The sequence below is a fragment of the Bubalus kerabau genome, chromosome 1 (assembly GCF_029407905.1).
Source record: "Bubalus kerabau isolate K-KA32 ecotype Philippines breed swamp buffalo chromosome 1, PCC_UOA_SB_1v2, whole genome shotgun sequence".
NCBI lineage: Eukaryota > Metazoa > Chordata > Mammalia > Artiodactyla > Bovidae > Bubalus > Bubalus kerabau.
Genome location: NC_073624.1, coordinates 24,972,000 through 24,986,064, shown reverse-complemented (window position 1 = coordinate 24,986,064; position 14,065 = coordinate 24,972,000). Strand labels below are relative to the sequence as shown.

At 45.9% G+C, this 14,065-nt stretch overlaps 1 protein-coding gene across 2 annotated transcripts in view; it reads left to right on the top strand.

Annotated features, from left to right (window-relative positions):
* Nucleotides 1-13,356, top strand: part of HEBP1 (heme binding protein 1) — a 37,593-nt gene extending 24,237 nt beyond the window's left edge. Inside the window, exons 3-4 of one of the 2 annotated variants that reach the window (XM_055570715.1) lie at nucleotides 356-536; nucleotides 12,769-13,356. In XM_055570715.1, coding sequence (XP_055426690.1) covers nucleotides 356-536; nucleotides 12,769-12,946 — 359 coding nt within the window. In that variant the 3' untranslated portion in view covers nucleotides 12,947-13,356. Of the gene's footprint in view, nucleotides 1-355; nucleotides 537-5,294; nucleotides 5,904-12,768 lie in introns of those variants that run through there. The other variant, XM_055570726.1, reaches the window with a different exon arrangement.
* The last annotated feature ends 709 nt before the right edge of the window (nucleotides 13,357-14,065 follow it).

The following is a 14,065-nucleotide window of genomic DNA, read 5'->3' as shown; positions in this document are numbered from 1 at the left end:
GGTATCTTCCCAACCCAGGGGTCAAACATGCATCTCCTGCATTGGCAGGTGGATTCTTTACCACTGTTCCACCTGGGAAGTAATTGGGTACTGATATATTTATAGTCTTGATATATATTGCTAAATAATTTTTTCCAGACGAATTTGAATCACTACCTTTCTACCTCTAGTATGTACATTAAGAGGTACTTTATATGTATGTGGTGATACATGCTAATGCCTGAAATGCCTATTATAAATTTCAAGAACAACAAATATTGTCTTAAAAGAAGAATGAGACCAGCAGATGGTCCATGGGCCTCAGCAGGTTCTGTCTCTAACACCCATGTCTCTCTGTGGGGTTCTGTGTTTTCAGGACTCGGAATGGGGATGACAGTTCCTATTTCCTTTGCTGTGTTCCCCAGTGACGATGGGGACCTACAGAAGAAATTAAAAGTCTGGTTCCGGATTCCAAACAAGTTTCAAAGCGACCCGCCAGCTCCCAGCGATGACAGCATTAAGATCGAAGACAGGGAAGGCATCACTGTCTATTCCACGTAAGCAGACAATTCTTTGGGCCTCCAAGGGTAGCACTTGATTTCCATAATCACTTCTTGAATCATCTGCCATGAACATTTGCATTTAAATTATTTTTTTCCAGTTTTGAGCTGTAATTGATATATAATGTTGCATTAAAGTGTACAGCATAATGCTTTGATTACATATTTATGAAATGATTACCAATGGAAGTTAGCATCTTTCATTTGACAAAATTCCAAATCTTTTTCCTGAGATGAGAAATCTTAAGATCCATTCTCTTGCTGCTGCTGCAAGTCACTTCAGTCATGTCCGACTCTGTGCAACCCCAGAGACAGCAGCCCACCAGGCTCCCCCGTCCCTGGGATTCTCCAGGCAAGAACACTGGAGTGGGTTGCCATTTCCTTCTCCAATGCATGAAAGTGAAAAGTGAAAGTCAAGTCGCTCAGTCATGTCTGACTGTTCACAACCCCGTGGACTGCAGCCTACCAGGCTCCCCCATCAATGGGATTTTCCAGGCAAGAGTACTGGAGTGGGGTGCCATTGCCGTCTCCGAAGATCCACTCTCATAGTAACTTTCAAATATGTAGTGCAACATACAGTGTTGTTAACTCTAGTCACTTTGCTGTACCCTACATCCCCAGAGCTAATTTATCTTATAGCAGGATGTTTCTACCTTTTGACCACCTTTACCCATATCTCCCACCCCCTCACCTCCCCACCCTATGGCAACCACCAGTCTATTCTGTGTATCTGTGAGTTCAGATTTTTTTTTTAATTCCACATGTAAGTGAGATAATACAGTACTCCCCTATCTCTGTCTGTCCTATTTCATTTAGCATGATGCCTTCAAAGTTAATCCATGTCATCACAGATGGCAAGATTTCCTTCTTTCTATGGCTGAATAATATTTCATTGTACATATATTCCACATCTTCTTTATCCATTCATCTGTCTGTGGACTCAGGTTATTTCTACATCTTGGCTATTGGTAAATTGGCACTCCTATGAACATAGGAGTGCCGCTGTCTCTTTAAGTTAGTGGTTTCATTTCCTTCAGGTATATACCCAGAAGTGGAATTGCTCGATCATGTGGTTCTATTTTTAATTTTTTAGAGGAACTTCCATACTGTTTTCCATAATGGCTGCACCAGTTTACATTCCCACCAGCTTTACACAAGGATTCCCTTTTCTCCACACTTGTTACTTCTTGTCTCTTTCATAGTAGCCATTCTAACAAGTGTGAAGTGACATTTCTTATGGCTTTGATTTGCATTCCCCTGCTGACTAGTGATGTTGAACACCTTATTATATACCTTTTGCCCATTTGTATATCTTCTTTGGAAGAATATCTATTCAGATCCTCTGCCCATTTTTTTTAATTAGATTGTTTAGAGTTTTTTAGTCTCAAGTTATAGGAGTTTTTAACATATATTGGCTATTAACCCATTACATATATATGATTTGCAAATAGTTTCTCCCATTGAACAGTTTGCCTTTTTCCTTTGCTGTGCAGAAGCTTTTTAGTTTGATGTAGTCTCACTTGTTTAGTTTTGCTTTTGTTGCCTGTGTTTTTGGTGTCAAATACAAAAAAAAAAAAATCATTATCAAGACTGGTGTCAAGGAGGCTACCCTCTATGGTTTCTTCTAGGAATTTTACAGTTTTCAGGTCTTATGTTCAAGTCTTTTATCCACTTTGAGTTGATTTTTGTGTATAGTAGTCCAGGGACTTGCCTGGTGGTCCATTGGTTAAGTCTCAATGCTTCCATTGCAGGAAACATGGGTTTGATCCCTGGTGGGGAAACTAAGATTCCACATGCCACACAGTGTGGGCAAAAGTTTAAAAAAAAAAAAAAGATAGTGGTCCAATTTCAGTATTTTGTATTTGACTGTCCAGTTTTCCCAACACCATTTATTGAAGAGACTGTCCTTTCCCCGTTGTACATTCTCAGCTCTTTTGTTAAAAATTAGTTGGCCATATATGCATGGGTTTCTTCTGGGGTGTTCTATTCTGGTCCATTGATCTGTACATCTGTTTTTATGTCAATATCATACTGTTTTGATTATGATAGCTTTGTAACATAGCTTGAAAGCAGGAAATGTTATGCCTTCAGCTTTGTTCTTCTTTTTCCAGATTCAGGGTCTTTTATGGTTCCATACAAATTTTAAGATTTATTTCTGTTTAAAAAAAATTCCGTTGGAATTTTGATAGGGATTGCATTTAATCTGTAGATTGTTTTGAGTTGTATGGACACTTGAACAATATTAGTTCTAATCCATGAGCCTGGAATCTTTTAATTTATTTTTGTCTTCTCCAGATTTTCCATTAATGTTTTATAGTTTTGGGTGTAAAAATCTTTCACTTCCTTGCTGAAATTTATTCCTGGGTATTTTGTTCTTTTTGATGCAATTGTAAATGAGATTGTTTCTTAACTTCTCTTTCTAAACTCATTGATGAATTAAGTAAGAAATACTGAGTACTAACGGTTTCTCTCAGAATTGCTTCAGCCTACAGCATACAAACATTTGCATTGTTTCTAAGTAAACACCTCTATGTGCTGTGTGTGTACTCAGTTGCTCAGTTGTGTCTGACTCTTTATAACTCCATGGACTATAGCCCACGAGGCTCCTCTGTTCATGGAATTTCCCAGGCAAGAATACTGGAGTGGATTGCCATTTTCTTCTCCAGGAGATCTTCCTGACCCAGGGATCAAAGCCATGTCTCTTGTGTCTCCTGCATCAGCAGGCAGATTCTTCACCACTGTGGCACCTGGGAAGCCCACATAAATGCCTTTGCATGTTGCCAAATTGATTTGGATGTAGAGAATATCCTCCCAACCCCAGCTGAAGCTGGACACCTACATTAGCCACAGCAGAATTCTAGGAGAATCAGAATATCTAGGTCAGTCTATAGTTTGGGGTCATGAATACCTGGGGAGCAGGTATTCCCCTTGAATTCCCCACATTCCCCTTGAATGCCAGAAGGGCAGGGAGTATTATTCATGGTCTGAGGGCTTTTAGCAGGGCACACGTGCATCCTGTTGTTCTAGTCCTATTTCCAGGGCCTCACGTGGGGTCCAGGTCCCTTGACTGTAGAGAACAACAGGCGCACGTGTTTTCCTAATTTTATTCTTCAGGCCTCAGCCTCTCCTAAGAGGTCAGGTCTCTTCGGGATAATCAGTGACTTCCCGTTTGCTAAAATCCTCCTGTGTGACAGGTGTGAAACCATGGACAGACGAGTGAGACCAGGAGCTTCGCCAGGGTTCTGCTCTAGAACAACCTCATGAAAAATATACAAATAATCTCCCACTGGACAGTTTTTGTCCACTCCTCGGGTCTCCAAACTTAGTTACTTTTATCTGCCCTGCTCCCGCTGCACCCACAAGGGTGCAGCTTTCAACACTGCTGCTGCTGCTGCTAAGTCGCTTCAGTCGTGTCCGACTCTGTGTGACCCCATAGACGGCAGCCCACAAGGCTCCCCCGTCCCTGGGATCCTCCAGGCAAGAACACTGGAGTGGGTTGCTAATTCCTTCTCTGATGCATGAAAGTGAAAAGTGAAACTGAAGTCACTCAGTCGTGTCTGACTCTTCGCAACCCCGTGGACTGCAGCCTACCAGGCTCCTCTGTACACTAATGCTGAGAATGTAAGCTTGGCTGCTCTGGGCAGTCCTAAACTGGGTGACGCAGAGCCCCCCAGAGGACAATGTGTGCACTGCAGCTGGACAGCTGAACTGGAACCTTCAACTCCCACTGCAGTCCTCATTCCAACTTTCCAGCCTTCACTGCATAGGCTGCAGAGAAAGCAAACTCTACTTACAGATTGTCAAGACTCTCTTTTCACAGAGCAGGGAGTAAGATGGGGAAGCGGGGTGCCTGTTATGCAAAATTTAGGTAGGCACTCACTCTCACCGTTGTCTAGTACATATAGGTTAGGCCCTGAGAGTGAAAGAAAAGTGAAAGTGTTAAGTCACTCAGTCGTGTCAGACTCTTTGTGACCCCGTGGACTGTATCCCTCCAGGCTCCTCTGTCCATGGGATTTCCCAGGCAAGAACACTAGAGTGGGTTGCCATTTCCTACTCCAGGGGATCTTCCCAACCCAGGGATCAAACCCAAGTCTCCTACATTGCAAGTGGATTCCTTATCAACTGAGCCACCCAGGGAAGCCCCTTATTAGCAAGAATACTTCAGTAAAGAGAACCTTCCCTCATCTACTGTTCGGTTTCTCTAAGACAGAGTCACAGAGAGGAGGCCAGATACCTTCTCTTTAGCTTGATGCCTTCTCTTTATCAGTTTCCAGAATAATGACTTCTTTTCTTAACATCCTCTAAAGGGGAGATAGTGTTTATCTCTGTTTTCTGAGTATCAATATAAATATATGAATTCACACATAATTGATGTGTTTCAATTCTTTGCAGTTACTATTCTCATTGATGCTCAAATTGTCCCATCTTTGGCCAGTGAGAGCCTCTTCAAGTTGGTTTCTTGGTCCTTTGGACATGACCCTGGTAATCTCCAGTAGCTTCCTTGGTTATTGGTAGGACAAGATATTTTAAGCACATCTTAACGTTTCTTGTTCTAGAGCTGAAATTAGCCATTTTGCCAAGGAACCCTGCTACCCTATGGTGGAAAAGGGACTCTTTAAAAGGTAATTTTCAAGCCAGGTCTGTGGAAGTTTCCTTTACTGCAATTTAAAGGATCTTTTCTCTTCTCCTAAACAGAGGAGAGTGTCTAGCATAGCTTGGTGAATTTTTTTTTAACCTGTTTATTATCTCTGATAGGCTTTCTTGGATTTCGGTCCCTGGGTCGGGAAGATGTCCTGAAGAAGAGAATGGCACCCCACTGCAGTGTTTTTGCCTGGAAAATTCCATGGACAGAGGAACCTGGCAGGCTACAGTCCACGGGGTCGCAGAGTCGGACACAGCTGAGCAACCATCACTTTGACTTTATCTTTGGCGCTTTTAGAATCTGATCATTCCTCCACTTGCCACTTGGTGTCACTGCAGAGTCAAATGTGCATTTAGAAGTACCTTTCTGCAGAAGGCAGTCAATGACATAGCGAAGGCACAAGTACTGTTTCAAATACACATGGATGCCAACTCACTTCAGTCATGTCAGATTCTTTGCCACCCTGTGAACTATAGCCTGCCAGGCTCCTCTGTCCATGGGGTTCTCTAGGCAAGAATACTGAAGTGGATTGCCATGCCCTCCTCACGGGAGGGATCGCTCCTGCATCGGGCAGGTGGGTTCTATACCACTGGTGCCACCCAGGAAACCCTTCAGATACACAGTGCATCCTCAACTCAGTCTTCCTGTTTTGTGACCTTGTGATGTCCATTGATTAGTAGTCTGTATTAAAAAGCAAATGCTTTTTAAATGAATAGACATCTATGAGAAATTAAGAGTTAACAGCTGTTCCTCTGGTCTTTTACAAACTGGTGCTTACAAGGGGCTTCCGTCATTCATTTCCAGGTGGATGAACCCAAATCAGCGGGGCCAGCGCTGCTGCCTTTCGTCCCAGGTTTCCTAGGAGGTATCGCCAAGTAGACCTCTGTGCTATACGTGCCGTGTTCAGTTGCTTCAGTCGCTTCTGACTCTTTTCGACCCAAGGGACTATAGCCCACCAGGCTCCTCTATCCATTGATTCTCCAGACAAGAACACTGGGGTGGGTTGCCGCGCTCTCCTCCAGGGGATCTTCTCCACCCAGGGATCGCCCTGTGTCTCTTACTTCTCCTGCATTGGCAGCCAGGTTCTTGACCACCAGTGCCACTTGGGAAGCCCCCAAATCCACATGCCCTAGTGGAACTCAGATTCCCTCCCATGTGTTCTGAGTTCTGCCTTCTGCCTTCCTAGAGGTCCCCTGCATCCTCCCCATCCCGTTCACATCCATCCTGACTCCTCCGTCTTCCACATCAGTTGCTGGCCCAGTCCTCGTCACCCCTGCTGTGCATGCCCCTCCATCCTTATGACCACGGTCTTCATCATCTCTTGCCTGAACTGTTGCAAGGCTTCTTGAGCATTTCTAGTTCTTCCACTTCTGCCCCTTCTGACTTGCCCCTTTGTCTCCTCCAGCCCTAAAGCTAAGGACCACCGATGGCACTACCGCCCCCTTCTGTTCGACTCTGGTTGTGGGCCTCGCCTGCCTCTGCCTGAGGCACACCCCGAGGTTGGGACCAAGCCCAGGGTAGTGGTAAAACCAGACAGGAGAGGGATAGGCTTTGGGTTGGGTCCCTAAAGGTTCCACCAGGCAGTGAATCCTACCGAATAAAGAGCCTTGTTGTGGCATATGCTGTCCTCTACAGCACAGCCCCACTCCAGAGTTCCACCTGGCCTCAGAGCATCCCGTCCCCACCTCCCAAAGCCCACTTAAACCCACATGTACAACATCCACGACCAGACCTTCACTCACTCACCCAGCGCCTCTCAGCCCCTCCCCAGTCTCTGTTCATTGCCAGCTCTGTGAGGCAAGAATTTTGGTCCTGTTCATTGCCAGCAGCACAAGAGATGCTCCAGCAATAACAGCTTGATGTCACATCCTCCTTAGCCTCCTCCCCTTCACATTCTAAGTCAGAACCAATCATTCCTTGTTCTTTGCCCCGAGAGTGTTCCGTATGTACCTCTATTCTAATCTTTTCTCCTGCCCTGCGTAATTTTTGTGTTTCTGTGCTGACCACTACAGTTGGACCTTGCCAGGGCAGAAAGACTTCCCCATGATCTTTACAACTCTCTGTTGTCAAGCGTGTATTTCCTGCTCAGTGATGCTCAACTTGTTAAGCCTGGTTCCATCCAATTAAATGGAATGCCATATGGTGTTACGCATCTTTCCCATTGACATGGAATTATCAGCTCTTTGTCTTAGGCTTCTCTTGCCTAGCACAGGAGCTTCCTGCATAGCAGACTCTCCGCAAATCTGTGCTGACCTGTAGATTGCAAAAGTTCTAGACCAAATGGTCAGGCTCAGAGTCATTCCATTTCTCCTCGTCCTCACTGCACTCCCTGAAAGATAACACTTGATCATTTTTTGAACTTTGGACCAGAGCTTCCATCTGCTAGCCCGCCTTCATCATCCCCCTCCACCCCAACTCTTCCGGACCTTTTAGTCAGTTCCTTTTGTATTTCTGGAATCCAGGGTGTGTGTTTTCTTTCTCAGTTCCCATGGCAACCAAATTCTCGGGAATACTGAACTCTGACGTTGAGTAAGATAAAAAAGACAGCCCTGGAGGTGAGCAGCTTTGAAGATGGAGACTTAGACTCTTGTTAACAGACTTGTATACAGTCTAATGTACAGACTTCTCATTTCTTTCTTTTGAGGAGCTCAAAGAGCTTACGAGCATTCCGCAACAGGTGCAAACATGCCCGTGGACTTGGAGAATGGGGCACCACATGGTTATCTTCCAAGTGCAGCGTGGAAGCTGAGCTCTGAGGATGAGGCAGCCAGAGCTGGGCCTCCTTCACATCTTGGGGCCCTGGGCCTGGAAGGGTTTGGTGTCCTGGCTTATTCGTGCGATTCTGTGATGGAGGTTTGGGAGGGATGGTTAGACTGAAGGCAGGGAACACACATGGATCTTTCTGCAGCTCACCCAGCTTTGTTTGTTTCCTTGATGAAGCAATAGGGAAATTTTCATCCTCGTTATGAACGTCTCAGTCGGCCTGAGAATAAATATCAAGAGTCAAGGGTTTTTGTTCCGGTGATGAATGAAAGAATCCCTGAATGATGACGTTCTCCACATCACTCTGCTGGGTCTCCCTGGACTCAGACAGCTCCTTCTCAGTGGCCTTTTCTGAGTCCTCATCCTCCTCCCACCACCTGGGGATTAGGATTCCCGAGAACAGTGCGCCTGTTTGCTCACCACCTGGCCTCGTCTGCCTCTTGGCCATGACCACAGCCAGCACTCACTCACGGGTGACGCCCGGGTGTCTGTTACTGGACCCGTCTTTTTCCCCAGTTGTTTCTCTGACTCCAGTTCTTTCCAGAGGCTGAGATTTCGCAATGCCCTCCACGCGCTTAGGGGCACAGTGACTGTTGCATGAATGTGGTTCATTCATAAGAGACACCTTCATATCAACATGTCCCAAACCAGATGATGAACCCACCCACCCCTCCTCTCCAAAGGGACTCTTCAGAATCCCTCTTCTGCTTGGCGGCATGTTTCCATTCAGAAACTTAACTGGAAGCCCTCGAGAATCCTCCCTTCTCCCCACCCCTCACCCTGGCCTCCCTACCCTCCAGCTCACCTCCCAGACTTGCCTTTGTCCAGGCTTTCATTGTCTCACATTTGGCTGTTCCTAGCCTCCATGTCTCCCTTTCCCATCCCTCTACCACCTCCAGAGGGGTCTCTTCAAACTACAGTCTGATAATGGCATGGGGCGGGGGGTGCCACATGTTGTGGCATGCGGGAGTTTAGTTCACTGACCAGGGATCGAACCCGTGCCCCTGCAGTGGAAGCACAATTCTTAACCACTGGACCATCAGGGAAGTCCCTAGTCCCTTAACTTTAAAACCCCTTCCTGAGTCCATCTTTGTATCTAAGGTCAGCCTCAGAGTCCTTAGCATGACCTTCAACATGACCCTAGTCAGTCCACTTGTTTTGCATTCCCACCACTGTGCCCTTAGTAGGTGCTCCAGATTTTATTCTACGAGTTAGTGAATATGGAGGCCAACAGATTCAGTGCCCTCATCTTTAGGCCCATCAGCCTAAAGACAGCAACTTTGATTGTTTATCGCAAAATTGTTTATTTAGCCAAGGGGTCTAATATATGTGTTAGGTCAGAATATGCTCGTGGACAAAGAGTGACTAGGATCACTGCCCTCATGGGGTGTGAGTCTCCCTACCACAGAACTCAGACCGTAAACAATGAATAATTTATATAGCATGTTAGAATAAATTATAGAGTGTTCAGTATGTTAGAAGGTGAGAAGTGCTGAATAAAGAAAAGGATAGGAGAGAAGGAAGAAAGAAACAGGGAGGAAAGGTAAGGGAAGAATGGGGAAGGGGAGTGCTATTAGACGATAAAAAGCATTTTGAGAGGAGGCCTCACTGAGAAAATGAGATTGTCATTTGAGCCAGGTCTTCATTATTAGGCCCTGGGTTCTGGATCTTATTTTCAATTGCCATTCTGTCCCTCACCTTGGGAGTCTGGGAATTGAACAACTGTTCTGAGTGGACTATAAAGTCCAATGACAACAATACCTGCTGTTTGCTGTGAGTTTCCTCTGTGATGGGCATGAGGCTGAGTCGTTTGCAGGGTCTTCTCGTCTGTCATCTTCACAACAGTTTTCTGAGATTGACGCCCTCATCCCTACTGAGCAGATGAAGGACCAGAAGGCTAGAGACATTAAAGCACTTGCCCAAGACCAGGAGCTGACAGACAATAGCAAAGCTAAGATGTGAGCCCACAACTATCCATTTTGCCTCCAGCTGATGAATGAAGAAGGTTGAGGACCAACAACTGCTTTGGATGTTTCTAGAAACCAGTAGCTTAAAGAGCCAACATCATCCATTTTCATAGAAAACAGCTCAGTATCAATATGTGAGAGGGGGCCGCAGAGACACTAAATTCCTGCCCCCCGCCCCATTCAGCATTTGATTGGTTGCAGACAAGTGGTCCTCAATCTATAGACATTCTTTGAAAATAAGCCAAACATCTTACGGGCTTTTATTGCCAAACCAGTACATCCTTAATATTCACCCTCTGTCTCCTCATCCAGTTTTATCTCACTAGAGCCTCGGTGAAGCTAGAACTCACCTTTCTCCGTCAGCCTTACACTCTTGCATAGACTTGAAGAACTAACCATCACGTCTCCCAAAATGGTCTCAGCCCTGTGTTCTATAGCTGTTATCTAGACACTGGAATAACCAGCCCCTTCAAGATGAAATCCTGGGTATTTGCAGATCAGTAGCCCTGTGATGTACGTGCTGAATGCTTAGCAAGCCTGACTAACCACTCATAAAAGAGCAAAGCGTGAGTCAGAGAACCCCACCAAAAATAATGCATTTGGCTCAATCTTGGCTTGGTGTGGATTCAGACCTTTGAGTCATAAAGCTCATTAGAAATGGGGATGTCCTTGACTCTAATAAAGATTTTGGTGCAGCCCAGATTTAGAATGATATATTTAGGGGAGGTCGCAGGATGAATTTTTGGAGCAGAGGCAGTGACGTAAGGAAAGAGTCGTAGTCTTGAAAAGACAAGCTTTATTGTTTCTCTGTCTCCACCTTCTGCCATCAAGAGAAATGCCTGATTTAGGAAAATTCTCTTTACTTAGAAAATGAAGGCTTTCCTTATTTGAGCAGGAGAAGGGGTTCGTTGAATCTTCCCTGGTAGCTCAGATGGCAAAGAATCTGTCCACATTGCAGGAGACCCAGGTTCGCTCCCTGGGTCGGGAAGATCCCCTGGAATAGAAAACAGCAACCCGCTTTAGTATGCTTGCCTGGAGAATTCCGTAGACAGAGGAGCCTGGTGGGCTACAGTCCATGGAGTCGCAAAGAGCCAGACATGACTGAGCAACTAACACACACACACACAAGGATTTATTGGGCTTCCCAGGTGGTGCTAGTGGTAAAGAACCCACCTGCCAATGCAAGAGACATAAAAGGGGTGTCAGAAAGATCCCCTAGAGGAGAGTATGGCAACCCATTTCAGTATTCTTGCCTGGAGAATCTCATGGACAGAGGAGCCTGGTGGGCTACAGTCCATGAGGTCGCAGAGTCAGACATGACTGAGCAACTTAGCATGCATGTATGCAGGGATTTATTACAAGTGATTTCTTGGCGCGTGCTTCAAGCTTGCCTTGGAGCCCTCCCAGGGCTTCCTCGGGTCCCTGTCTTTGGCTGCTCTGTATTTTAACAAAGCTGCTACTTGTCCCAGCTGGGATGTGTGAGAAACCAGTGCTCCATCTCCACACTAACAACCCTGGTCCTCCCCCATCCCCTCTACCCCCACCCCAGCTGGAGACAGAGAGGCAGCTGGGGCAGCAGAGGGAGCTAGAGAAAACAGTGAGGACTTGGCCTTGGGAAAAGTTGGCCTCCCATCTCTGGGGGAAATTTCAGGAAGGGAAGGGAAGCTCGCCTTTAGTAGAGTACTGGTTCCAGGAACCCCGCCATTACCAAAATCCAAGGATGCTCGAGCCCCTTATATAAAATGGCATATAATCCTTCTGAATAGTGTAAATCATCTCTAGATTACTTATAATGCCTATCACTGTAAATGCTATGTAAATAGTTGATATGTGTCATTGTGCTCACTCAGTTGTGTCTGCCTCTTTGTGAACCTATGGACAGACTGTAGCCCACCAAGCTCCTCTGTCCATGGGATTCTCCAGGCAAGAATACTGGAGTGGATTGACACTTCCTCCTCCAGGGGATCTTCCCGGCCCAGGGATCAAACCCTTGTCTCCTGAGTCTCCTGCATTGCTGCTGCTAAGTCACTTCAGTCGTGTCCAACTCTGTGCGACCCCATAGACGGCAGCCCACCAGGCTCCCCCATCCCTGGGATTCTCCAGGCAAGAACACTGGAGTGGGATGCCATTTCCTTCTCCAGTGCATAAAAGTGAAGTCACTCAGTCAGGGATTCTTTACCACTGAGCCACCAAATAGTTGGTGTCAGGTGGCAAACTGAAAGTTTTGCTTTTTGAAACTTTCTGGAAGGTTTTTTTTTCCCCTAAATATTTTCAGTCTGCCGTTAATTGAGTCTGCAGGCCCAGAACCCACCAATACAGAGGGCCAATGGTACTGTGTTTCAGGCCCAGAACCCACCAATACAGAGGGCCGATGGTACTGTGTTTCAGGTTCCCAATTAGTTTTTTTATACCCGTGATTGTAGTTAATGTTCATAATTAATTGAAAGGAAAAGGAAACATAGCCCAATGTTGGGTTCTCAGGTGGCACTAGTGGTAAAGAACACGCCTGCCAATGCAGGAGACTTAAGAGACTCAGGTTCAATCCCTGGGTCTGGAAGATCCCCTGGAGGAAGAAATAGCAACCACTCCAGTATTATTGCTGGGAAATCCCATGGACAGAGGAGCCTGGCGTGCTACAGTCCATGGGGTTGCAGAGAGTTGGACATGACTAAAGTGACTTAGCACGCATGCACCCGAATTTTACACAGGATGCTCTGAGGCTCAGTGAGCTTCAGTCCACCCCAGTAGGAAGGGGCAGATGTGAAATCTTACCACTATAGCCTTTTTTTGGAAAAAAAATCCCCCCCTCTCCGAGACTTTGCCCTTTCTTAACCTGCAACTTGCTCTGTGTCCCCAGGCAGTTTGGTGGTTATGCTAAGGCAGCTGATTACGCTGCCCAAGCCGCCCAGCTGCGGTCCGCCCTGGAGAGCACAGCCAAGTACCAGACGGACTTCTACTTCTGCACCGGCTATGACCCTCCCATGAAGCCCTACGGACGTCGCAACGAGGTCTGGCTGGTGAAGAGCAGTGAATGAGTCACTGGCTGAGCCCCGAGCTCCACGGGGGTCTGCATCTGTGCCCACTTCCCCTGGGAGGAAGCAGCGCCCCCGTGCCGCTCCAGCAGAACCAACTTCCCTTCAGAGCCAGTCACTGCCAATTTCCTGAGATAAGCACGGTCCAGATGCTGAGGCTCTGTTTCTCTTGGTGGGAAATAATGTACCCGCGATACACATGCGTCCTTCTAATTGACTTATAGACAATTCAGTGGTAGGCCAGAAAAACCCAGCAGCATTTTTCCAGCTCTCTGGATCCCCTAAAAACAGATTTTTAAAAATCATGAAAACTGTATTTTTATTAATCCACGAAGAAGTGTGATTTACGCGTGATCTTTCATATGTAATTCTTAGAAGAGCTTTCTTTAAAAAGAAGCCAAAAATAAAGATCTTTGACTTAAAACAGCTGAAACAAATCCTGTTGTTTAGTCACTTTCTCTTCTATCCCCAAAAACCCCAAGCAGTGGAGCATCATCAGATGACGAAGGGAGGACTTTCAGTCTCCTGCCCTATGGTGAGGACACAGGTAATGGGATGTCAAACAGTGAATTAAGAAAAGACAGGGACAGGAGCCAAGGAAATATTAATTGTTTATCTTCATTCTGGATTAAATAGTGAAAAATAGGACAGAGACCAAGGTGGCTGATTGTCAATCTATGGACTAGTAAAGCAGTCTTTTTTCCCAACTTCAGCCCCCTTTCTTGTCCGCATATTTCCCAGAATAAAGGTTGATGAGAAGACCTTGCTCATCCCTCTCCTCCTCTTACTAGGGCCTAGAGTAGAACATATGGCCAATATTTTAGATTTAGATTGTTGTATGATTAAGTTGTAAAACAGTAGACAGTAGAGATATTAGCAAATATTCAAACTGCTCTAGAGGTAATGCTCGGGTTCACAGCCTGAAGGCTGCAGGCTCTCTGGAGCTGCACATACAAGGATGGTCTGCATTCCACCACAAGCCCCTTCCCATGCCATTAATATTCTTACATGCAACTCAACAACAAAGAACAAACAACCCAATCGCAAAATGGATGGAAGACCTTCTCCAAAGAAGAAATACAGATGGCCAATAGGCACATGTGAAGATGTCCAACGTCACTA